This window comes from Gallus gallus, chromosome 26, assembly GCF_016699485.2.
Source record: "Gallus gallus isolate bGalGal1 chromosome 26, bGalGal1.mat.broiler.GRCg7b, whole genome shotgun sequence".
Taxonomy (NCBI): domain Eukaryota; kingdom Metazoa; phylum Chordata; class Aves; order Galliformes; family Phasianidae; genus Gallus; species Gallus gallus.
This window is the reverse complement of record NC_052557.1, coordinates 294,009-319,095: the sequence shown is the minus strand read 5'-3', so window position 1 is coordinate 319,095 and position 25,087 is coordinate 294,009. Positions and strand designations below refer to the sequence as shown.

Sequence of the window (25,087 nt, the reverse complement as noted above, 5' to 3'; positions counted from 1 at the left end):
TGGACAGCAGCGCATGGAGCTGTGTGATGGAACTCAGGGGATGTGGAGCCTCATGGAGTGCAGCACCGGGTGTAGTATGGCCAGGGAGATGGGCTGGGGCATTTGTGCCCCTGGGAGGAAGGTGCTGTGGGGTCAGCCCCATGAGATGCTCAGCAGCTGCGAGCTGCCCCGAGCCAGGACCAGTGTGTCAAAGGGAGTTCAGACTGCAGCAGCTGCCATACCAGGAAGGCACAGAGCATGTAGAAGCTGATGAAATAGAAGTAGGCAAAGCCTGTGCCACAGGTGTACTCCTCGCCCTCCGCGTAGTCGGACTCAGGGTCGCACCGCTTCCCATAGCTGCAGTCCAGCAGGATCTCCTGCCAGGCCTCCCCCGTGGCACACCTGGAGAGAGGGGTTGTTGCTGGGATCTGTGATTGCGTGCTCCAAAGTGAAGTGTTTGGAGTCACGGGAAGCCCTGCTTTGTTGTTTCCCCTTGATTTTTCTGAAAATTCTCTGATTAAAATCTAGTCTTGGAAGGAAGCATTCAGAACAGAAACCCCACAGGGCTCCTGGTCTGCAGCTCAGCCACACCAGGCAAAGCAGGAACCACTCCTAAAATGCTCCCATTGCTGCAAGACATTTTTCTTGAGGAAAGCAAATAAATCAGCTGCAGAAATGCTGGTGTCCCTTACTCCGAGCCAGAGGGCTCCCGCACCAACCTGCAGCCCAGCTCCCTTCTGCAGCTGCCAGCACTGACCTGAAGAGCAGCAGCACAGCTTGTGGGAAGGTTTGGAAGTTGTTGTTTCGGTTGATCTGGGTTCCGTCCACCATGGCAATCTTCCCAAACATCTGTAAATCACGCTGTCAGGTCTCCAGCACCCTTCCTTGGGCATCCCTTACTCTCCAAAGCCTCTCTGTCCTTAAGCACTTGGCTTTGGGTGCTGAGGCTTTTGGGGTTGGGGGCATCCTTGATGACGAGGGGAAAGCGGTCCCACCACATGCAGTCCCTGGGAGTGGCCGGCAGAGGAGCCAGTCCCTCTCCATCCCATCTCGCAGATGCTACCAGGCTGAGGGCTATCTCTGTTCAAGAGGAATTCCCTGTGCCCCTCTCACCTGCATCCCGATCACAGCATAGATGAAGAACAGCATCACGATCAGCAGGGCAACATAGGGCAGAGCCTGTGATGGAAGGACCACAGTGTGGGAGAGACATCAGCACAGCATCAAGGTGACCAGGGACAACAGGCTGGCTCTGGAGCTGCTCAGGGGGTCAGCAGTTAGGCTTTCACATGGAGAGGAGACAGCTTTCTGCCCCTCAGAGCCCCCCTCTCCAGTTCTGATGCATGGGATGCCCAGCTCTCTGCAGCCTGAGGGGAGGAGTTCTCTGCCAGCCCAGGGTGGGTGTTTGTCTATGGAGGGGAGCACTGTTCCTCACAGACCTGGAAGGATTTGATGAAGGTCCACAGGAGGGTCCTGACGCCTTCTCCCCGGCTCAGCAGCTTCACCAGCCGCATCACTCGGAACAGCCGGAAGAACGTGATGGAGACACGGGAGTTGTCATCCGGGTCCTGCAGGCAGAGGAGGACAACAGACAACAGAGGAACAGACCTGCGGGGGTAGGGGTCCCCGGTCCTCCAGGGATGGGGCGATCGCAGCTTCTGTGTGCAGCCTCTTCCAGTGCCCAGCACCCTGGCACCCCTAAGAAGATTCCCTGGGGGCAACTGGGGACACAGGGATGCACCAGCCTGCAGTGCTGCACGTGGGACCCTGCCAGCCAACCTCTCCCCGTTTTTGAAGCTTGGTACTTGGGCTTCCCAAGGGGAGATCTGCACACCAGGGGAAAGCAGCAGGGCCTGGTGTGCCTTCATGACATGCAGGACACATGCACACGCTGGCCACAGGCAGCCTGGCAAGGGTAAGGGCAGCAAGGGGGAAAGGGAACCACCACAAGCACATGCAGCCGATATTTACAATGCTATCACAACCTCCGCCGAGGCAGTACAATCCACCACTGGATGCAAGAACAGTCTGTCAAGAGAACAAGAGAGTCAGCAGATGGGAGGCAGAAATGAGAGACAGAGGGATGATTGCAGAAGACGGTGGGGCAGACACAGAAGAAAGAGTAAGAAAAACTGGGGATACGAGGAGGAGACTGAGAGAGGAGCACAGGGGAAGGATGGGCAGGAAGTCAACACTGAGGCTCATCAGACAAAGCACTGTGCCTTCTGTGGGTCTGAGGCAGTAGACAGATGGCCATGGGAACACACTGACCACGAGGGACTTACCACCTCTATGCCCCATTGCACCTCACCCACTGCCACACGTACGCCTGGGACAGAGGCACACAGGCCAGGAAATCTGCACAAAAGCTCAGGACAGAGGGATTAACTGCCTGCCAGCAGTTACCCCCCAGACCAGGCACAGGGCTGAAGCAGGTGGGATCTGGATGCCAGCTGACAGATTGAAGCTAACCCACGGCTCCCTGCCCTGCAAGCTGTGCTGCTCCTGCTCTGCCTCTTTGGAAACCCCGCACACAGCACTGGTTTGCTGGGGAGCCAGCTCTGATGGGCACAGACACTGCCAGCCCCATGTGCTCCACGCAGCACTGCCAGAGGGTCTCCCATCTCCACTTCCCCCTTCCTGAGACCAGAGGGTGCCCCATCCATGGCGGTGATGAAGGCCAGGTTGGGTGGTGGGATTCTGGGCAACCTGATCTAGTGCTTGACTTAGCAGTTGGCAACACTGCCCCCAGCAGGGATGTTGAAACTAAATGAAGTCCCTTCCATCCCAAGCCTTTCTATGATTCTATGAATATCCCGTGGGGTCTGTGGGAACCTGGTGATGGAACACTGGTGAGGACTTGGGCTTTGGGGGGAGTAGAGGGGTCCTGATAGCACATTCTCATCCCCAACAGACAGAGACATGAAGGAGGAGAAAAGAAGCAGAATGGAAAGAGAGGAAGAGAGGACAGACTTTGCAAACCAGAGCCTTGGGGCACTCGACTGTGAGGTGGGCGCAGACTCCTTTTGTGAGGGTCACACTTTTGAAAAAGCAGCAGCCAAGGTGAGCCACCACCAAGGACCCTGCAGCAGCAAGGTGAGCAGTGGTGGGTGCAGTGACTGCACACAGCTCTGGGCACTCACTGAGAGCACAGTGAGGCTGAGAAGCCCAGAGGCTCCAAGAATGGCCATGCAGGGTGGAACATCTGAGGCTCTGTGAGCCCTGGAGTGTCCTCCAGAGAGGAAGGTGGTTTGCAAACAAAGAGCCCCTAAGCACTCTCTGCCCAGCACTGAGAGCAGCCGGAGGTCACTCGGCGCACCATAGCTGTGGCACCTGATCCTACAGCTGCTCTCACAGTTACCGTGGGATGTGTCAATGCAGTGCATGACCTCCCTCCTTCCACATGGGGTGTGGAAGTCCCGGTGCTGTGACAGGCAGTGGCACGCTGGCTTACCAGCAGTGCTCTGAAAATGCTCCCAGTAAAGCATTCAGCAATCAGCCACTGCCTGCCCTCACCCCATCACTCAGTGCACGTGGTATAGAACTTCTGCAATAGTGTATAGGGTATACATGTGCACACATACACAGCCAGTGTATATGTGTGCATTGATTGCTGTATATAAGGACACACACAAAGCAAATGCACTGACATTTGACATGTCTGATCCACGTATGGTGTGGGCCAGCAGTGTGCTGTGAGTACAGGGAGCTGAGGGGAACACCTTTTCTTCCCATGTGCACTGATCTGAGGATGGACTCATGGGAGACTCCCTGTCCAGAGGTGCACACATGGAAGACAAGCAGGGCAAGTGGGGCTGGGGTTGGCACGCATCGTGCTGTTCATGGCCCAGCTGGGACCAGGTATGCTGCTTGCCATGGGATCGCAGTGCCTACAGGCTCTTGGGAAGGGAGGGCACAGTGTGGCATGTTGGTAGGCTGGATGCAGCCCCCTGTGTCCATGAAACACCCACACCACAGGCTGATCCCAGCTTGTCTCTCCTCAGAGCACGGCAGAGGGAGAAGAGAGGACGCCTGTGTCCCACAGGGCTGGGGCATCACCAGCTCACCCTGGGGCAGGTGCTGCAGGTACTGGCACTGATGCTCCCCGGGACACCCCCTGCCCGAGCAGCCTAACACTTACATCAATCTCGCTGAGGATGACATCAATGATGCTGCCAATCACTATGAGGAAGTCGAAGACATTCCAGGGGTCCCCAAAGTAGCCCTGCCAGGAAAGAGCAGAACCCATGGAAATGAGAGTCTAACAAGGGGGCTTAACAGACCCCACTCCTTAGCAGCCAGGGTGTGGTGCTGCCCCAGGCACAGGGCTGGCAGAGCCCAGCAGTCCACTGGCAGCGAGGAACACCAGGAAAGTGAGCACCCCAAACAGCATCATCCAGGATGAGGAGGATCACCCCACTGCCAAATGCAATGCCCTGTGAAAGGCTATGCCCTGCTCTCACCTTGGCTTTAAAGGCCATGAGCTTGAGGATCATCTCCAGGGTGAAGAGGACGGTGAAGGCCACATTGAGGATGTCTGAGACGTGGTTCATTTCCGCAGACTGGTTGTAATGCTGAGAAGGCAGGAGAACCCCATTAGCCCACAGCAGTCCCAGCCTCCCCTGTGAGCCCAGAGGTGTGGGCTGCACGAGGTCCATCTTCTCCCAGACCCATGGCTCGGGGTCCCACGCCAGCAGCGCAGCCATGTAAGAAAGACCCCAGGAAGAGTTTCTGGGAGCCATGGACACTCCACCCACCAAGCCCTGCACTCTGTCCCTTACCTGCATGCCCAGGCAGATGGTGTTCAGCATGATCAGGAAGAACATGAGGTACTCGAAGTAGGAGGAGGTGACCACGTACCAGATCTGGTATTGGTAGGGGTTCTTGGGGATGTACCGCCGCAGCGGGCGAGCCTTCAGTGCGTACTGCACACACTGGCGCTGGGGAGAGTGGGGCAGTGTGACCACACGGAGCTGCACGGGGCAGTGCCAGGGGCACAGGCACAGAGCCAGCACTGCTGGTAACAGCACACGACCCCATAGCTGCCAGTCTGTAGCCCTGTGACGTGGGGCAGGGACAGCAGTGGTTGTTATCTGCTGTGCCCTCTGCAGAGGCAGCCAGGCAGCACTCAGTGGGGACAAGTTTCCAAAGCCACTGCCTGCCTCTGCAGATGGCCATGTTGATTCCCAAGCCCTGAGGTTGCCCAGGCCCATGGAGTTCTGAACACCTGCAAAGATGGACACTTCTGGGCAACATGTTCCAGTGCTTGATCACCTTCACCATAAGCATTTTCTTATGTTTAAATGGAATTTCTTGCTTTCTTCAGTCTGTGCCTATCACCTCTTGTCCTATCATTGGGTACCACTGAGATGAGTCTGACTCTGTCTTCTCTACACCCTCCCATCAGGTATTTATGCTCATAGGTAAGATTCCTACAAGCCTTCCCTTCTCAACACCAAACAGTTTCAGCTCTCAGCCTCTCCCTGTATGACAGACGTTCCTGACAATTCAACATGTCAGTGTTCCTTTGCTGGACTCACCCCATGCTCACGTCTTTTGCACTGGGGAGCCCAGAACAGGGCACAGCCCTTTGCTCCAGCTCAGTGTGGGCACTCCACCTGCACCACAAATCCCATCCTTGATTCTGGTCAAGCTTGCCCTTCCCTTGGAAAGCTGATACCTGGTGCAGGCTTTCTTTGTGCCAGCCAGGAGTGCAGCTGCACCTGCCCCAGCAGTGAGCTGAGAGCTGGGGAAGGTTCAGTTCATCCTGGGGCAGCAGTGCCAGCACTCAGAGCTGATGCAGCTCAATTAGAGCTAGGGCTGATCCAGATCACCCCATCCCAGCAGCTCCAGTACCTGGTTCTTGTCCAGCTCACAGTTCTTGTACTCGCTCTCCCCCTGCTCCTGGAAGGTGACAATGACAAAGCCCACAAAGATGTTCATCATGAAGAAGGCAATGAGGATGATGTAGATGATGAAGAACATCGCGATCTCCACCCGGTAGTTGTAGATAGGGCCTTTATTCTCATCGTTAGTGTCAATGGCCCTGTACAGCAGCCTACATGAGGGAAAACAAGGCAATAGAGACCCTGGTTAAGGGGAGGAAGACCACCTGTCTTCTTGAAGGATATGAAGAACTCTGGGGACATCCTAAATCCAACAGAGGTGGAACAGGAGATTATCCCTTTGGCTCTACAGCCTCTACCAGGATGGCTAGCCCTGCTCCCCAGCCCGGGCTGCTCTTCTTCCCCTGGTAAAGGTTTCCCAGCTCACAGCACAGACCCGGCCCTTCAGCCCTGCACACAACAGACTCACTCTGGCCAGCCCTCGAAGGTGGAAACAGTGAAAAGCGACATCATGGCTGAGAGGACATTGTTGAAGTGAAAGGCGTTGTGGAACCAGACCCGCTCCTTCAGCTCGATCTGCGTTGGGTCCCCATCCACGTAGTTGATGAAATGCCCCCTGCAGCAGAAGAGATGCGGTCCTCACCCAGCACAGCTCCTGCCCTCCCACTGCTTACCTCTGGGAAGGGACGTGGCTTTGTGCTACTTTTACCCCAGGATGAGGGGCAGCAGCACAGGACCCCCAGCCCCTTATTTCTGTCTGCAAGATCCCCATGCAGCACAAAAATGTCCCCATACTCCCTGCTGCTGCCCTGTTGGGCTGCGCTGTGGGGTGTTCTTACCTGCACTCCTTCTCTGTTAGCTTGGAGGGATCTGTGCAGCTGTAAAACTTGCCCTGCATTTGACAGAGATCAGAAAAAGCTGTGATTTTGCTGTGAGCTTCAACTTTTGCACAGACCCATCAGTCCCTTCCCAGCCATCTCTGGCCTCTACTTCAGCCCAGCATGCTTATGTGCTGCCAGCACAACCCAGCCTGGAGCTCACAGGGTGCCCCGGGGCCGTGGCAGACCCTGTGGTCAACCTGATGTCAAGACAGACAAAAGCTGCCCACTGATGCAGTGGGAACATTTCTTTCAGAGCCCCGAGCTGAGACACAACCAGCTCATCCCGCCTGGCAGCAAACTGTTTGGAAAATAAAGAAAGATGCAACTAAAATAACTGAACTAGAAGTTAACACGTGCTAATAGATCAGCTCAGTCTGCAGGGAATCCTGGAAGCTATCCCCACATCAGTTAGGAATTCAGGCTCAGTTTTTAGAATGAAGCTGCCCATCTCCTGCCCATCCAGGACATCTCTCACCTTGAAGAGCTGCACCCCAATGCAGGCAAACATGAACTGCAGCAACGTCGTAACGACCACAATGTTACCAATGGTCTTGATGGCCACGAACACACACTGAACCACGTGCTGCAGAGGTCGAGGACAGAGGACACGTGAGTGCACTTGAGGCAAGGACCCGCCGTGTGCTCCCTGCCCACTGACAGCAGGGACAGCCCCAGCAAAAACAGACATGTGTAAGCAGGAATCTGCCAGGGGCAGTGGGATGGGGCAGGCTCCTTCCATAGATGGGGTGTGGGAATTGTGCTCCCAGCCCTGCGAACCCTACAGGGCACAAAGCCTGCCACATAACCTCCCCTGGGCTTGAGGACCTCGGCCGCCTTCTTACCTTCAGCCCCTTTGCCCTGTTAATGGCTCGCAGAGGCCTCAGCACCCTCAGCACCCGGAGGATCTTCACCACTGAGATTGTGCTGGACCTGAGGAGGAAAGCAGGGCTGAGATGGGGCAGTTCCCTCTGTGCTGGCATCCCAGCACAGTCCCACCGAGGCTCCAGTGCTGAGGGATGGCAGAGATGTCACTAAAGCCATCATCCCACATCAGGGTTAGGGACACCACCACTTGGACAAAGCGACCCCAAACTGAATTCCCACCCAGAACTTCTCCATTGTCACTCAAGGAGTTTGCTTCCCAGCCTCCCAGTCACGCATGCCTGATTTCCACAAAGCTACAGACATTTTCTGGGTGCTAACACACAGCCCAGGGTTAGCAGCTCCTTTTCTACCCAACAGAACCAGCTGCAGCACCCCAGCTGCCCCACCAGGCTAAGCAATCAGTGCCCACTCCACAAAGCACAGAGGTGCTTACTCAAATCCCATGGAGATGAGAGACACAGCAACCACCAGCAAGTCGAGGATGTTGAACGAGTTCCTGCAGAAGGAGCCTTTGTGCAGGAAAGCACCATATGCTGTCATCTGGAGAGCAGAAGGGGTTAGCAGAGCAGCCAGGCAGGGCTCGGGGCAGTGTCCCTCTGCAGCCCCAGGCAGACAGGGTGCAGGGAGCTTCTTGCAGCTCCATGGGCCCTGTGCTGCGCACACCCTGGCTCTGAAGCCAGGCAGGCAGCTGGAATCCTCTGCATTGCACTGTCCGGAAGCAAAATTCTTCCAGTCATTCAGCAAATTGGAGGAGAGTATATGTCTTACAGTGAGAGCAATATGCAGCAGCTGCTTGAATTACTGTTTTACTTCACAGATTGTCATTGCTTACTCTTCCTCATTTTTTTTTCTTAACAAAAATGCTGTCACTGTAGCCCATCTGTCCCAGCATTGCAGCACAGCTGACACAGCTGCCTGACCTCACTGCATGAGGCCCCTGGGGTGGGTCACGCATTGCCAAGACATTATGAGCTCTGAGAACTCCAGGCTCAGCCAACAGCTTCCCCCTGTGGGGCCTGGTGCTTGTGCCCATGGCCAGAGCACATCTAGATGCATGTGCTGGGACCACAGAAGCAGAGAGAATTACCTTCAAGACGATTTCAACAGTGAAGACAGAAGTGAAACCGATGTCAAAGTATCCAAGAATCTGGGGGCACAAGCACCAGAATTAGATGAGATTGGGGTGACAAGAGAAATGCAGTGATTCCAAAAGCCCTGGCACTGTTTTTTTGCCCTCCACTCTGTGCATGGAGGAGCGCAGCCCTGCAGAGCCACACAGGCACCTGGTTGCGGAATGACTCGGCTCGGATGGGATCCTCAGCTGCCAGGGAAATGCTGCTGAGCAAGATGAAGAGCAGGATGAAGTTGGTGAACCAAGTGGCGTTGACGATTCTGTGGCACAGCATCCGAAACCTGCAGGGGACAAAGACAGCGTAAGACATTGCAAGAGGGACATTAGATGGGGGCCACGGTAGCCAGCAAGAGGATTCTGGCTAAGTCTTGAGAACAGAAAGGCCCCAGGCATGGGATGTCTGTGCCAGTAAGCAGGGAGAAGGTTCTGTGCTTACTTATTCGTTGGGCTGAAGATGAAGAAGGAGCTGGCTTCAGGCATAGGCACAGCCTTCTCTTTCAGCTGCAGCTCTGCCAGAGGACGTGGCCGAGGACTCAGGGGGATTTCAGGCTCATCCTCCTCATCATCACCTGAAGAGTGGTCACAAGGAAGGAGAAGAGTCACCCAGAGAGCAGGAGAGGCAATGTGACCTCAGTGCCCCAATGTCACAACCTTCACAACATAGCCAGACTGCAGCACCATCCCTCTGCAATGTCCCCAGCATTTCTGGGGACAAGACTGACCTGGGAAGTCTGCGGATGGGTAGGGATCTTTGATCTCATTGACATTGGATTCAAATTCATCCACTTTTAACTGAAAGACCGAGAGGTAGACATGCAGGTAAGTGTGCCATATTCAGGTGAGCTGCAAGCCCTTGTCAGCCCTGGTTGGCAGCAGGAGGCACCTGCTCCTTCACCAGGACCTCCCCAGGGCCCAACCCAACAGCACTGACCTTGGCTGTTGTGGGAATTCCTTCTCCCTTCGCTTTCTGCTCAAGCTTCTTTGCCAACATCTGCTTTTCATCTTCAGACTTCTCTGGGTAACCTCTGAGTGGAGGGCAGAGGAAAACAAGGACAGAACTCAGGGAAGGGGCACAGGTGATACCATTCTGTCTTGTTGCCCGGAGCATCTGGCTGGGGCGCTCCCACTGTGCTGCAGCACTCACCTGGACATCTTCCGCCGCTTGCGTTCCTCAGCTTTGGCCTTCTGAGCTGAGGTCAGGCTCTCAGCCTCAGCCAGATTATCAACTGCAATGGCCAGGAAGACGTTGAGGAGGATATCTGGAGGGTCAGCAATAAGGACATGAACTTGGCAATGTTTGGAGGATATGGCCAGGGCTGCCCACAGTCTCTGCTTTGCTCTGAGAAACCTTCCTGCAGATGAGCCCTTGTTACAGCCCTGGGTAGTGATCCCTGACCCTGTGTATTCAAGTGCTCTGGGCTGATGGCCCCATCCTTCAGCTCAGTCCTTACACATACACACACACACACACACACACAGAGCAATCTGCACAGTCCTGTGCAGCTGGAGCAGTCTATGGGGGTGGGCAGAGGGAGCCTGGACACAGCCTTGATATCAGAGGATACAGTTCCCACAGACAAAGAGGATGATGAAGTAGATGCAGACCAGCATGCCAGGGAAGGATGGGCCCCCATAAGCCATTATCCCATTGTACATTATTGAATTCCAGTCCTCTCCAGTCAGGATCTGAGAGAAGAGCAGAGGCAACGTGAGGAAACGTGAGGCAACGTGAGCCCAGTCCTGCTTCAGAGTCACTGCCAGATCTCACGCCCTGCTCTACCCCTGAACCTACACTGCTCATGACCCCGTTCCTATCTTCCTGTTCCAGCCTCAAAGCTGGACCACCTCCCATGAACCCATACCTCTCCTAATCCCGAGGAGTCCCACAGCACACTGAAAATCCAGGCACACCATCTTACATCCCCCTTGCCCTGCTTCTTGCAGCCCCATACCTGGAAGACACTGATGAGGGCCTGGGGGAAGTTGTCGAATGTGCTGCGTCGCACCTCCATGTCCTCGAAGTCATACATGCCCCCAAAGAGCTGCATGCCCAGTAGGGCAAAAACAATGATGAAGAGGAAGAGGAGAAGGAGCAGAGAGGCAATGGAGCGCACCGAGTTGAGCAGAGAGGCCACCAGGTTACTCAGTGATGTCCAATACCTGGGGAGAGGAGTGTGCAAGAGGTGGAATGGGGCAACCCAGTGAATGGGCTCTGAGCACTGGGACTGCTCCAGCCAGGCCCCAGGGGGTAGAAATGGAGCTCCAGGAGTGGTGTGACAGGCAAGAGAGCCTGAAGCCACCGGTCCTGGGCCCCAGCACCCCCATTTATATAATGAGCACCCAGTGCTCCCAAGGGACCCCATGAGACTTCCACTAAGCCCTGCTCTGTCTTCCTCCCCACTCTCACACCACGTCTTGGGGACAAAGAGATCACTAGCATGGCCTCATTCACCACCCCAGGAGCCACTGACACCTGGGGGGCAGCCAGCAATGCTTCCCAGCCCCCACACCAACCTGGTGATCTTGAAGATGCGGAGCAGCCGGATGCAGCGCAGCACAGAGATGCCCAGGGGTGACAACGTGCTGAGCTCCACCAGGATGATCTCCAGGACCCCCGCACACACAACAAAGCAGTCGAAGCGGTTGAAGAGGGACATGAAGTACTGGCGCAGGCCCAGTGCATACATCTTCAGCAGCATTTCGGCCACAAAGAGAGCAAGCAGCACCCGGTTGGCATTATCTGGGTAGGGAGATTCGGGCCATCAGAGCATGGACCTCTTCATCTCAGCATGGCACAGCAGGAAGGGAGGGAGGGCAGTACTGCCACATCCTGCCCTGCCACCATTGCAGCAATAGCAACTTTCCAGGGAGGACCCAGAAAAGAAGGATGAGAAGAGTGACACATGCAGTCATGTTTGAGTCCACACAGTGTCTGCATTCACTGTGTCTGTATGCATGGCAGAATTGTGTATGTGTGCTATGTCTGTGAGCACGTGTGGTGTGATAACACATGGACACGTGCATGTCTGTACTGTGTGAGTGTATGCACTGTATGTTTATGTGCACTATGCACGGACACTTGTAAAGATATACACTCTGCCTGTTCACTGCATCAAAGAATATATGCTATGCACGCATGTGCACATAGCATGTGTATGCAATGTGTAGTTGTGCACATTTGGATGGTGCACACACACCTGTGTGTGTGGGAATATCTGCACGTGTCTGACAGTCGCTGTGCTATGCCAGTGGCTGTGCATGCACAGTAAGAATTTGTGCATGTCTACATGGCAGCGAGGTGTCCTGGATCCTCCTTCTCCCCGGGCCTTACCTTGTACAATCGTCAGCCATTCGGGCTGGAAATGGTGCTCAGAGGCGATGGAGAGGGTATTCAGTGCCACCAGCAGGATGACCAGCCAGTAGAAGAACTTGGATTTCACCACATCCCTGCACTTCCTACGAAACATTCGGTTCCAACGCCTCCACTGCCGGCTGGAAAGAAGGCCACAGGGTCCACAGGGCCATCAGTGCCAGCAGAACACAGAGCAAATCCACCTCTGCTCCCTTCTCCTGGGACTCTGCTCCTCCTGAGCACACAGCCCCTGGCTTTCCCCACAAAACAAAAAGCCTGGCCCAGCCAGGGCTGCCAGCCAAACCCAGGAGATGGTTCAGCCTGTGCATACTCACAAGTAGAGAATCCATTTGTTCATGCCCTCAATTTCATACAAGCTCTCTGTCTCTGACCCTCCTTCATCCAACGGCATCATACCTATGGAGGGAACAACACCCCAGCTGTCCTTGGAGCCCTTGGGAAGAACATGCAGGAGGGGATCTCTCTCAGGAGCACGCCTGGAAGAGCATCCCCACCAGAATTGACATGGAGAAACGCTGTCCCAGTGAGACAGCAGAGACAAGCTGAGCAGGAGGTTTGAACTGTCAGATGCAGCACACCCAGCAGGCCCCAGGAACACCCTTCCTGCAGCAAGAGCAGCAGCATCACCAGCACAGAGAAAAGTGGGCTCAGTTGCGATGTGAGCAAATGCAGAACAGAAGGAGAGCGCTGGCTGCAGGTGTGAAAGATGTGTTTGGTCTTTCCCCAAACCCTCTTGGGAAACTCATGCATCTGCCAGTGGGAGAGCTGGTAACCCTGCAGTCTGCTAAAGACAGCGGCTGAAGTGGAGCTTCTGCAAAAGCGTTTTGTTTCCTGGGTTTTTAGCCAAAACAAGTCTGCAACTTTTCCAGTGCTCACCCAGGAACCCAACCCTCACAGATTGCTGGTACCTTCTCCTCTGGCCCGGTCACTGTCCATCACCTCAGCATGGGTGATCCAGTCCATGTAGCCCTTCATATCCTCCTCCAGCTGCTGCTTCTCCCGCAGCTTCTGAAACGTGCCTCGTGACTTGGCCTTCTCACGCTCTTTGGTGAACTCCCTGGGACAAGGCAAGCAGAAGAAAGAGGAGCTGTGCAGAGGCTGTGTGCCACAGCCCTATACCAGACTGGTCCTTGGACAAGGATACAAGCCTGAACTCCCCTACCATCAAGAGACCACTCTACTGACTGTTGTCTCTCTTGGCCTCATTCCATGATCCAAGATCATGGGATATCACCAACTCCATGTTGGCTTCCTCCCCACCACCAGCTGCTGTTAGGCAGCTCCTTGCTGCAGGAGGCTGCAGCTGGACACGCCAGCTAAGGCTACGTGCTGCAATGCTGTATCTGCTGATGGGTGCTTGTACTACAGGGAAAGGATTTCTGCACTGAGCTAAAATCTCAGACAGTCACAGAAGCTGGTACAAAAGGTAACTGGAGGTTCAGTGTTTCTAAGCACGCAAGGAAAAAGGCTGACTGAAAGAGGACAAGGAACAGAAAGTTATCAAGGCTTTCTTCCTATACAGGCAATGTCCACACTCTGCTCACCGATCTGGCAAAGAGAAGGGACTGGGGCACTTACCCACTGAGCACCCCCAGCACCAGGTTGAGAACAAAGAAGGAACCAAGCAAAATAAGGCTGACAAAGTAGATCCATGGCCATTCATTTCCAATGGCATCGTTAACCTGGCAAGGAGAGAGGCAGATGATGTATCCTCAACACACTCTTCTAGAGTCTTTCCTGGGAGCCCCAACAGCCTGCAGGAGCTTTGTTTCTCTAAAGGGAGTATTTGGCTGGATGCAGATTCACCTGAGAGCCTAGCTCCTTACCTTAGTGGAGGAAAAGCCAGACCTAAGTATTTGGGAGCAGATTTACACATCAGCCTCATGCCTAAGCCTCATCAAGACAGTCTCCCAAAGACTGAAAAACATGTTTTTTTTGTTGGAAAAACAGTGAGTGGTCTATAACCCTTCCCACAGGGGGAGCTAGAGCACTCTGCTGTCTATATGGAGAGCAAAGGCTTCTTGGACAGTGACATGCGTGGACATGTGTGGTGTATGATGGGATGTGCACCACAGTATGAAGACTGCTGGGGAAGGGCATCTTTCAGTGGGGGCTGACCTAACCCTACCAAAGGATCCTCCTGCGTCCTGCCAGGCAGAGCCAGCAGTCACCAGCACCAAGCTGGGCACCAAGCCCAGGCCACTGGAGCTCACCCAGTAGAGCACTTCGGTCCAGCCCTCCATGGTGATGCACTGGTAGACAGTCAGCATGGCAAAGCCAAAGTTATCGAAGTGAGTGATGCCATTGTTGGGTCCCGGCCAGCCACCACGGCACTCAGTGCCATTGATGGAGCAGTGACGCCCATGGCCAGAGGTTGTGCAGGGGGCTGGCTTCTCTGACCCCACCGTGGCGATCACATCTGTAGGGAAAAGCCATAGCATAAATGGCAGATTGGGCAAGACGAGCAGGTCCCAGCACCCCCAGATCTCCTGCAGAAGCTTTCACCACTTCCTCACACCATCCATGCCCTGTACCACATGCCTTTCCACCCTGCCACACCACACTCCCAGGCTTTCTGCTATCCACAGAGGCTCTGTGGTCCCCACAACCACACAGAGGTATCTCCGACTTCTCACACCCCTGCCACAGCCCCACCTGTCCCAAGGTAGTAGCAGGTCTTGTGCATCTTGCCCTTGAAGAGCTCTTGCCCCACGATGGCATAGATGATGATCATGAAGAGGACGAGCAGTGCAATGTGGAGCAGAGGCACCATGGCTTTGATAATGGAGTTCAGGACAACCTGAAGACCTGCACCAGGGAGAAGGGAGAGGGGTCTCAGCCACATCCCAAACAGCTTTGGGTGCACCCTGTATTTCTGCCAGCCCCTCTGAAATGCCCCACACCAAGGGAACTCCCAACATGGACTAAAATCTCTGCAGCTCCCTTCTCTACCCATGCAGGCACCCAGAACACCCCAGCAGAGCCATTCTCCAGGCAGTGGTGAAGGCTATTTCACGCCTCTCCACCTGTTTTGTTGCTCTCTGCATGGCTGTATCTACACAAGCTACAGGAAAATGAGAGCTCTGACAAGAGAAACTAGAATGAGACACTGAACGCACCAACCACCCAAAGGTGCTGACACCAAGCCATGAGGGAGCTATGTGCATGCTGACCTGCAGATCCCAGCACTGACAAATGCAAGCAGCAGGGAGATGTGAGATTCTGCAGCTCCTCCCATCCCCACACTGGGGCTGGGCATGGACCAGAAACAAATGGAACCTGCCCTATAGCCAACCTACCCCACGGCCCCTCCTGTTAACAAGAGCCCGGCACTCACTTGGCACTCCGGACACCAGGCGCAGAGGTCTCAGCACACGAAACGCTCGCAGGGCCTTCACATCAAAGCCACCTTTCCCTCCCAAAGACCCTCCCTCCTTTGCATTGATCTGCTCCAGGGTCATGGTGACAAGCCTGAAAGAGCCAGGGCACAGAGCAGGGAAGGGAAAGGGGAGAAGGAAGGACAGGGAGAAAGAGAAGCGCATGAGGATGGAGACCAGGAATCTCTGCTGGAGCAGCCACGTGCTGGGCTGCAACCAGCTCTGCTGAGCACCCAGGGGCTCTCCCATCCTATCCCCAGCGGGCCCATTCCCTGTGCCAAACACTGGAAGACACTGTGCCCTCCTGCTACTCAGGGCAAGGAGATCTGACAGACACTGGGAAGACAGGCAAGAAGAAACAGGAGTTACAGACTGTCCCAGGGCAAGAAAGTGGGGCTCTTGGGAGAAAGCCATGAGCTGACACCTCAACTTGAGGCTCAGGGCAAACTTTATTGCTCTCTACATCTATCTGAAAGGAGGTTGGTGCAAGGTGGGATTGGCCTCTGCTCCCAGGTAACAGTGATAGGATGAGAGGTGATGGCCTCACATTGCAGCAGGGCAGGGTCAGGTTGGATATTAGGAACAATTTCTTCTCTAAAAGAGTGGTCAGCTTTGGCACAGGCTGCCCAGGGAGGTGGTGGAGTCACTGCCCCTGGAGATGTGGAGATGTGGCACTGGGGAATGTGGGCAGTAGACATGGTGGAGATTGATTGGGGTTGAGCTTGGGCATCTCAGAGGTCTTTTCCAATCTTAGTGACTCCATGATTCTAACGCCCTAAAACCCACTGCAGTCACCAGAAAAACCAGTGTGGTCGGCAGGCTACGGACCAGGCAACCGGAGTGCCAGCAGCTTCATTACCCCAGGGAAACGATGGAGAAGTCGAGGACGTTCCAGCCGTTTCGGAGATAGGCGTCCGTATGGAACAGAAACCCGTAAGCTATTATCTTGAGCATGGCCTCGATGGCAAAGAAGATCAGGAAGACATATTCCAACTTCTCCTGTGGATTGCAAGCAGCAGAAGGCGCTCTGTTAGAGCAGGACCACCACCCTCAGCCTCACAGCACACATGGCTACAGCATCGCTGTACACCACCTCCCACAGCCTCCCCCGCTGAGGCCATGCTGGGTCTGTCCTGCAGCCATCCCACAGCCGCCATGACATGAACTGGCTGTGCCGTGGTTCCCCAGCACCTCCCAGGCCCCGAGGCCCCCTGCCCAATGCCAGGCACCAGCATGGCAGATTGAGCCGCTGGAAGGAAAACGGCCCTGGGGGCTTCACCATGCAGAGCCGTGCCTTCTGCCAGCTGGGCCCTGGCACCCCGCACAGCCACCGGGCCTGGAATAGCTTGGCCTCCATGGGAGTGTGGCCAAGAGCTGTGCGCCCACCTGGCTCTGCCTGTCACTGCCATTGCAGCCAGCCATGCTGATGGCTCTTTCCAGGCCAGGATTAAAATGCCTCTGAAGCAGTCGAATGAACAGGGATATTTATATTTCTGGTTTTCCATGGCCCCTCTCCTCACTATGCACCCCATGGCAGGCATGGAGCAGCCCTGGGCTCTGCAGGGAATGGCACCCAGAGGGCAGAGGGAAGCAGCACACCGCGGCTCTGCGTCCTCCCAGGGCTGTCTGCCCTGCCAAATAGAAAACGCTGCCCATTTACCAGCAACCAAGGCCAAGGCTCAGTCAGACGCAGTGCTTGCTCGGTTACTACGTCCACAAGCAGTGGGCATGCCAAGTGTCCCTGTCTGACTGCCATCATACAGCACCAGACCTCACTAGGTCTGTGGGAAGCAATGGTGAGAGCAGAGACCTCAGCATTGCACTTAGGGGTGTTAACAGGGCTGCACCTTGAAGGGTTCAGCTAAGGCAACTCAAGGTTTGCCTTCCCATTTATCAGTGACGGATCCCCCATAGCCCATCCTTGCAATCCCAGACACACAGACACAATTACCACACACATTTCAGATCAGCAGCTGTCAAGGCCCAGGCTGGTCCCAGAATCAGCACCCAGTCATCCAAAAGTGAATTCTTGGGCCAAAGGAGAGCCAGCAGACAGCCCCTGCTACCTGAGTTACCCCCATCCTTGGAGACTGCAAGCATCCATACAGCACCAGCTCTGTGTTGTGCTTTGCAGACCCAATCACATACACAGAGCTGGATCATCCTGACCTGTTCTGCTGGTATAACCCCTCTGGAACTAGGAAAGCTCACAGCATGATCATTAGGTGCTTTGCAGGGTTCCATCAGTGCTGGTTGGAGAGATCCCCCATAACCTGTCCTATGGCTGTGGGTCTCGTTTCCCCTTCCTTGTCTGGCTGTAATCTGTAGACACATGCTAATGGCAGCAGAGGAAAAGCAGGTCCTGACTGTCAGTGTGTCACTGGGCTGAGGTGGGACAGGCAGGAGACTCAGGCAGGTCACCTCCTGGATTCCCCACATTATGGGTGCAGCTGCAGGACATGCTGAGCAGGAGACTCATGAGGCCACAAAGCCATGTCTTTAGCCAGGACGGACTTATTGCTGCCTCTGGATAGCAGCAGAAAGCAGCCAGGGGACGTTTTGTCCTGGCAGGGTTGATACCTGTGCTGGCACTGCCCTGGGGTTGGATGCACAACAAGCCCAGCCTTTAAAAAGTACTATAAAAAGCTGTGGATCTTTATAGCTTGCTGGGCTGCTGCACAGACACATGCTTCAACAATGTTAGAGGACATGGAGTAACCTGACCTGCAGGCTCTGAATGAGACCCAGCAGCAGGAATAACAGTGTGCACCACACCGATGCAATGCAACATGACACAACTCCAGCCGGTGGAGCAACATCAGCTCCCAGCCTGAGGCCATGCAGGACCCTTCAAAATGAGCTGCCTCTTTCCCTGCAGCCCTCAGCCACTGCAGCATCTCACTCCTGCTGGAAGGAATGCCTCCAATGAGGCTTTGCTGCACTGTCTGCAGCCCTGCGCAGAGCACAGCATCACCCACGGCAATGGGCATCTGGCTCCACTCACAGCAGGGATTGCTCATCCAAAGGCACCAGAACGTGAAGACAAAGAAATGTGCAGAGCGGGGCTGAAAGAGTGAAAGCCTGGGGCTGCCAGGCTGCTGATACACAGGGCTGTTGGCATGGCAACGGGCTGAGAAAAAGAAAATTGGGCACAGTATTAAAAAAATCATGTGTAATAAATACAAGCAGATGAAATTTCTTGATGCAATTAGCTCGGTGAGCCATGCATCCCTGTCCCACTGCTCTGCCCTCACCTGCATCCTGGTCTCAGCCAAATCCCATCTACTGCTGCCACCCCCACCTCTTGCTTCTCCCCTGTCACTGCCATCCCCATCCCTGGGCACAGACCTCTTCGCATCTGTAACCTCTCTGCACCTTTCAAACCCTGTCACATCCTCATGGCCAGGGAAGAAACCTGCTCAAATGAAATCCTTCCTTTCTATTTCATATCTTAAACTTTTGGACTGCTTTAAGATTTTTCTGTAAGGGAAAGAGAGATTACAGAGAGGTGTTTTTAAGCCACAAGTCGCCAGCACTACCTGCACACAGCATCCACCCCAGCACCGGGGAGTCCTGAAATTAGCAAAGGGAACATTTTGGTATAAACAACATATTTGGATGCTTTGATTCAGTGCCCAAACTCAGATTCACAATAGAAATCAATACGGATTGAACTACAGTCAGAATCTAAGAGGGGGAAAGAGACAGCAAACTAAAAATAATGAAAGCTATTGATTTGGATCACACCAAAAAATCTTATTTCAGGCAAGATGGAGGGACTGGAAACAATGGAATAATGCATTGGGAAGGAGTGATCTCTCCTTAACAGAGGTTTGAGTGGTTTATTTTAACCTCTGTAAAAAAATGTCCCGGAATTAAAATTCAGTTTAGAAATGAATGGCCAGGCAAAAAAAAAATCTATCCTTCCTTCCTGCGTACTTCTCACACCACCCTGCTGCCTTTGCTCTCAACCTACAGCTATTTCCAGCCCCTCTCCAGACCCATTCTGCAGCGGTGTCTCTCTGATTTGTGGCCTCTCTTGCTGCACTGACACGTGATGCCACCCCACAGGGCAGCAGCCCTACAGATGCCACCACCTGGCGCCCAGACACACTGAGGATGAGCTCCATGGAGCACTGAAGGCTGACTGCAGCTTTGCAGAGAGGAGGGTGGCAGGAGGGCTGAATCTCACCAGGCTGGAGTTGGCCACGTTGGTGTCATCCTCCGGCATGGGCTGGTAGATGGCCAGGGCAACACAGTTGGCAAAGATGGTCAGAAGGATGATGATCTCGAAAGGTCTGAAACAGCGTTAAGGATCAGAGAGGGAGATGGGAAAGCAGTCCCTGCCTGTAGCCTGTTGGGGTGTATGTGGGAGAAGCATAGGGAAACAGGCATTTCTGCTTCCAAGGTGCCTCACCACCACATCCTTCCCAGAGCTCCGTTTGTCCCAAATGGGCAATGGGCATGGAAGACACTTGTGCATACAGCCTAGCAGCAGGGGAAGAATTGGAAATAGGCCCTACGTCTTCCAGCATGCTCAAACACATTCCTCATCCTGGGTCAGCGCATGCCAGAGCACACAGACAGCCTCTCCCACATCAGTGCATCAGGAGAGGAACGTGGGGGGAGAGGTGGTGTCCCACCAGGGAGGTGCTTCTGACCTGGGTAGGACAAAGAATCCTGGGCACTGGATTTCAGCAGCATCGCTCTTGTGCCCAGCTGTATTTATACCCCCATGCACCTGACTGCCCTCATTTCAGGGTCAGGATGTACAAGCCCTCATGGGACAGTTCGTCAGGCCAGGAAAGCTGCCAAGTGGGGATTAGCTGCGACCATTTTCTGTGGGGACAGCCAGTGTATGGGTTTGGTATCGCCACACACTTTCCCCTTCTTGGGGCTCAGCTCTGCTCTGCAGCCTCTGTTGTCAGAACCACAAAGCTGAGGCACTGACATGAGACAGAATCTTTTCCAGGCAGCTGGAGAGCAGGCAGTATTGTTACTCTCAGCCTAGGGTGGCAGAAAGGCTGAACAGAGGCTGTGCTTTTCTTCCACACCAAAACATCCCAGTAAAGAGATGGCCAATCAACAAGCAAGCCCCAGAAGCCCATCCCTGAATTAAACCAGGGGCACTGAAAGATCACGTCCCCTTGAAAAGTATCACTCAAAAAAGTCTTCACCTGTGATGTCAGTACCAGGGAGGGGCGGGAAAAGGGAACTGTAGCATTGGCAAGGATATGGGAGATGCTGCCAGCCCCCCCAGTGTGGCAGGGAGTAGGTGCAGGACAAGGCAAGAGGTGATGCAAAGAGATATCCCAGGCAGCTCACCGTGGTCTCACTGCCTAACCCCAAGCCCCTCTCACTGCAGTCCCCAGCTCCACCCTCAGCTGCTGCTCCCCAGCCCTGGCTCTCCTGCTCTGCATGGCCCTATCCCCATCCCCACCACACCTCTCCCATCCCAGCAGGCTGTCCTGGTTCTCCCAGCACAGCTCCTACAGGCAAAAAATACATTCATACCCAGCAGTCCCTTGCCGCCCAGGTTGTTCCTACAACACACCACCAAAGATCCCCATGGCTTCACAGCCCCATCTTCCCATACAAGCTCATCTGACCCCAGCTGGCACAACCATTGCCTTTAACGCATCCTCCAGGTGTCCGCAATTGCTTTTCCTGCTCCCCCACAGGCTCAGTGGGACAGTTAAGCACAAAGCCCAAGCATGGCACTGCAGCAGCACACTGTGAGCTCTCCTCCTGCAGATCGAGGGTCCTGCTCCCCAGCACCCGTCCGAAGGATACTTCCACTCCACGATGCTGATGCATGCCTTCCGCAGTGGGTTCTGTAGGGTTAAGCAGAACAGAGCCCTGGGTGGCCGAGGGGCTACTGGTGGCACCGGCTTCTTGGACTTCTCCTTCTGTTGCCTCTTCTTCACATCATCCTGGTGGGACGCAGGGTCCATGGTGGTTCTCCCCACGCTGTTTTCCCCCTCTCACCCCACAGCCAAGCCCCCAGCCCCAGCCAGTCGGAGCTCCTCCAGATGCCCCTCCTTGAGGAGCCAGACTCTGGGGGCTGGAGGCTGTGTTCGCATGCACAGCGCACAAAGCACAAATTTAAATATAGATCCCTGGCTCCCGGGTGCTGTCGCAGCTCCTGAGGCAGCAAAAGGACCCCAGCAGCTGTTGCTTCCTTACCCGGCACATTGCGAGGCAGGCGAGTGCTTCACATGCCACTGAGTGGGCTGGGGGTGGGGACGGCTGCCTGGCACCGCACTGATCTTCTCCAAAGGAAAAGTGCTTTTGTCCCTTGTCACCTCTTTCCCCGGTGCCCCAGCCAGTAAGGAAAGCCAGGCAAGCAAGAGGACACATGCAGTCCTGTTTGTCATATCACATTTTTGGGGTGAAATGAACAGGACTCCGGATAGTGGGGCACTTTACCAAAGAAATATTCTTGAGGCCCCTTGATGGGTGCAGCCACAAAGGTGAGCTGGCCCTAACGGGAAAAATGCTGACAGCAAATGCCTGCTGTAACACTGACAGAGCATGATGCCTGCCAGCCTGGAAGAATCCTTGGAAGGCACAGCTTGGCCCAGCTAGGAACCAAAGGACCGGAGTCATCCTGACTTTCAAAAATTATATTTATTATATTTAATTGTATTCGCCAGTGGTGGTTTGTGGTAACCTGTCATAAAAGGGAAATAACGCCTCCATGCCCTTCTGTACTACAGAATCTCACAACCCACTGTTGCAGTCTCTACACACCCGTGGCCCACACCGTTACACTCCTCCCTCTGTAGGACTTCAGCTTCGTTTGATGTGCACTGCTCAGTTCAGCCCTCATCCTGGAGCTGTGGGACCTCTGAGGCTGAGCACACCATGCTGATGCAGGAAGGGATTCAACCCCAACCTCAGACTCCACACTGAATCCAAAACATGCTCCAGTTTGCTGTTCCTGGGGGCGAATGAAAGACACAGAAATTGCAGCAGTGCAGGCAGAGAGGTAGGCTGTCAGCACATCCCTGCAGCAGGAGAAACCAAGGCACAAGGAAGCGCAGCTCTTGTGGTTTTGCTGGAGCAGTCAACAGTCACATTAACCACACTCCCATTCTACTGAGATGTTATGGTCTAACACAGCCGTGTCTCAGCCAACACCCTGCACCACACTGAGCTGATCTGCCCACTGCATGGCACTGCCCAAAATTTCCTTGCCTTCACTTTGCAGGGTTCACTTAACCCACTGTGGAGCTGGCTCTGTTGGGCACCGGGAGGATCCCTCATCTCATTTAGTCCTTGTTCTTCCTCCTTCCCCTTTGTGGAAGTTGGAACTTAGCTTCTACTACTGCCTCCTGCAGAGCAGCAAGGACTCGAGGCCCACCTAGTGGCGAAACGGCAGCGGGCAGGCTGCAGTAATGGACACCAGCAGCACGGGACCTCCGCCTTAAAGAACCACGAACATCCCGAGCTGGAAGGGACCCACAGGGATCCCCGAGTCCAACTCTCGGCACCTCCCATGTCCTATGGCTGAGGGCGGCGCCCATTCCGCCCTGAGCTCCAGCAGGTCGGGGCTGAGCCCACCGCCCCCTGGGGCAGAGCACGGCCTGACCCTCCCCGGGCACAGCTCCACGCCATTCCTTTGCCGCTGCCACCAGAGAGCAGAGACGAACGCCGCCCCTCTGTCAAACAAACCGAGGGCCTCAGCCCCCGTCACACTCCTGCCCTCTATTCCTTTCCCTTCCTCCGCAGCCCTCCTTCGGACGCTCTCCGATAACTTTACGCCTTTCTTATAGCGAGGTGAGACGCGGCAGCGCAGCGCAGGCCTTGCCCGCCCCCACAGCCCCATCCCAAGAGGCCTCTGAAGGAAACTTCAGCCCTCGGGCGCTACCGGTTAAAGCCTCCTCAGCAGAGACACCACCCAAGGGTGTCTGCCTCCAACGGGACCCCCCCAGACCCACTCCGCAGCGCGGAGCTGCCTACAGGCCGCACACCCATCCCGCCGGCCGCCATGACACCTCCGCACCGGCACCGCCCCGTGCGTCTTGCGTCATCACGTCGGGCGGTGCCACGCGGAAGGGTGGGCGAGACCATTCGTGGGAGAGGCGGGGGGGACGGACGGGGCCATTACGTGAGGGGAGGGGGAGCGAGGGCGGAACCACTGCGGGAGGGCGCGGGGAGGGCGGGGGGCTCCTGCAGGCGACGGCGGCGGCCCCGCAGTGCTGACAGCGGCCGCCCGAGGGCAGCAGCGCCCCATCACCGCTCCCAGCCGGTGTGTGCGGGACGCCGGGCGCTCCTGAGCCGCCGCGCAGCGATCCGCCCTTCTGCGCATCCCCGGCGTTCCGTGCACCGCCATCCCTTCCCATCCCATCCCCGTCCCACTCCCGGCGAGCGGCGCTCCGGGTCAGGTGGCGTCGCCATCTGCGGACTTCGGGGGCCGTGGGAAAGCGGCTAGAGCTGTTCCTGAGCTCAGCCCGTCCCAGGCGTGGGAAAACCGTGATGGCTTCGCCTCCTCAAGTGCAATCCGTGCCATGGAGGAGCAGTGAGAGGAGCTTGGAGCCGCGGGCAGAGCCCCCCCGTGCCGCCTGGACCCACAGTGCCGTGCTGCGCAAGGCCAGCAGTCACAGAGCGACCACAGAGTTGTGAAGATCGGAAGAGACCTTTGAAGTCATCGAGTCCAACCTCAACCCATCCCCGCCGTGCCCACTCGTGGGGTCACCAAATCGTTACTGTTGGAAAAGGCCTTCCAGGTCATCCAACTGAGCCGCCATCCCGGCCCACCGTACCCACTGACCCATCCCTGGGACACAGCGCAGCATTCCCCACATCCTCACCCACCCCTCCCGCCCTGGAAACCCCACTGCTGGGGCCGGGGCGGCTCAGGGAGGCCGTGCTGAGGGGAAGCCCTCGGGGCCGGATCACGGCGTGGCCGCCTTCCGCCCTGGCGTCACCGCGTGCCGGCACGGAACAAAACAAGCCTGGAGCGGGGAGCTGCCACCGGCACACGGCTCATGAATGGGGCTAAGAATAGATTTCCTGTTTACTGAGCTGTGGGGCAGAGGGCACCCGGTGCTATTTTTGCCACTCCTGCCCACCCCGCTCCCTGTAGGAGCACTGAGCATCTCACAAACGCTATGGGCCGTGAGCATCCCCCATACAGGCACTGTGGGACCCAGCACTGTGATCCCCCAATGTGTTTTCCCAAAAGAATGAGAGCTTTGCACTCAGGGCACGTCCCTTACTTGGCAAAGCGCTGCGGATTATGGCACTTTCTGTCTTCTCCTCTTGGCCCCTCGCAGGAGCAGCACAGCAAAACCCCAAGCAGAAGTCACACCGTTTCCTATTCTTGAGAATGAGGAAGGCCAGGGGCCATTTACTGGAATCCCCAGCCACAGCCCTCGCCACGGCCTTTTCTTGTAAGCACTGACCAAAATACATTGTGAAACCCGCATGTGGCTCCTGCACGGGGGGCTGGGCCGCCCATCACTGAGAAAACCCAAAACCGTGGTAAAGAGGGATCCCTGTGCGTAGCAGCACCCCTGCAGGACCTGCATCCCCCTGCACTTGCCCTGAGTCCCAGCTAGGGACCCCGACCCCAAATCCCACACCCCAACCCCATATCCCAGCTGGGT

The 25,087-nt window shown here is 55.5% G+C and overlaps 1 protein-coding gene across 5 annotated transcripts in view; it reads right to left on the bottom strand.

Annotated features, from left to right (window-relative positions):
* The window catches only part of CACNA1S (calcium voltage-gated channel subunit alpha1 S), a 29,674-nt gene extending 6,186 nt beyond the window's left edge, over positions 1-23,488 (bottom strand). For 2 of the 5 annotated variants that reach the window (XM_046904103.1, XM_015298692.4), the window contains exons 1-33: positions 21,267-23,488; positions 19,666-19,771; positions 16,333-16,472; positions 15,434-15,567; positions 14,752-14,904; positions 14,310-14,515; positions 13,675-13,778; positions 13,005-13,153; positions 12,411-12,492; positions 12,055-12,215; positions 11,238-11,463; positions 10,676-10,883; positions 10,289-10,409; positions 9,868-9,982; positions 9,655-9,748; positions 9,446-9,515; positions 9,160-9,292; positions 8,875-9,004; positions 8,679-8,738; positions 8,025-8,131; positions 7,549-7,636; positions 7,182-7,289; positions 6,665-6,717; positions 6,295-6,441; positions 5,836-6,037; positions 4,761-4,919; positions 4,443-4,553; positions 4,121-4,204; positions 1,951-2,007; positions 1,419-1,547; positions 1,093-1,158; positions 737-828; positions 222-381 (exon numbers count right to left, since the gene is read on the bottom strand). In XM_046904103.1, coding sequence (XP_046760059.1) covers positions 222-381; positions 737-828; positions 1,093-1,158; positions 1,419-1,547; positions 1,951-2,007; positions 4,121-4,204; positions 4,443-4,553; positions 4,761-4,919; positions 5,836-6,037; positions 6,295-6,441; positions 6,665-6,717; positions 7,182-7,289; positions 7,549-7,636; positions 8,025-8,131; positions 8,679-8,738; positions 8,875-9,004; positions 9,160-9,292; positions 9,446-9,515; positions 9,655-9,748; positions 9,868-9,982; positions 10,289-10,409; positions 10,676-10,883; positions 11,238-11,463; positions 12,055-12,215; positions 12,411-12,492; positions 13,005-13,153; positions 13,675-13,778; positions 14,310-14,515; positions 14,752-14,904; positions 15,434-15,567; positions 16,333-16,472; positions 19,666-19,771; positions 21,267-21,427 — 4,116 coding nt within the window. In that variant the 5' untranslated portion in view covers positions 21,428-23,488. The remainder of the gene's footprint in view (positions 1-221; positions 382-736; positions 829-1,092; positions 1,159-1,418; positions 1,548-1,950; positions 2,008-4,120; positions 4,205-4,442; positions 4,554-4,760; positions 4,920-5,835; positions 6,038-6,294; positions 6,442-6,664; positions 6,718-7,181; positions 7,290-7,548; positions 7,637-8,024; positions 8,132-8,678; positions 8,739-8,874; positions 9,005-9,159; positions 9,293-9,445; positions 9,516-9,654; positions 9,749-9,867; positions 9,983-10,288; positions 10,410-10,675; positions 10,884-11,237; positions 11,464-12,054; positions 12,216-12,410; positions 12,493-13,004; positions 13,154-13,674; positions 13,779-14,309; positions 14,516-14,751; positions 14,905-15,433; positions 15,568-16,332; positions 16,473-19,665; positions 19,772-21,266) is intronic. The other 3 variants (NM_001397699.1, NM_001397698.1, XM_046904104.1) reach the window with 3 other exon arrangements.
* Between the last annotated feature and the right edge of the window lie 1,599 nt (positions 23,489-25,087).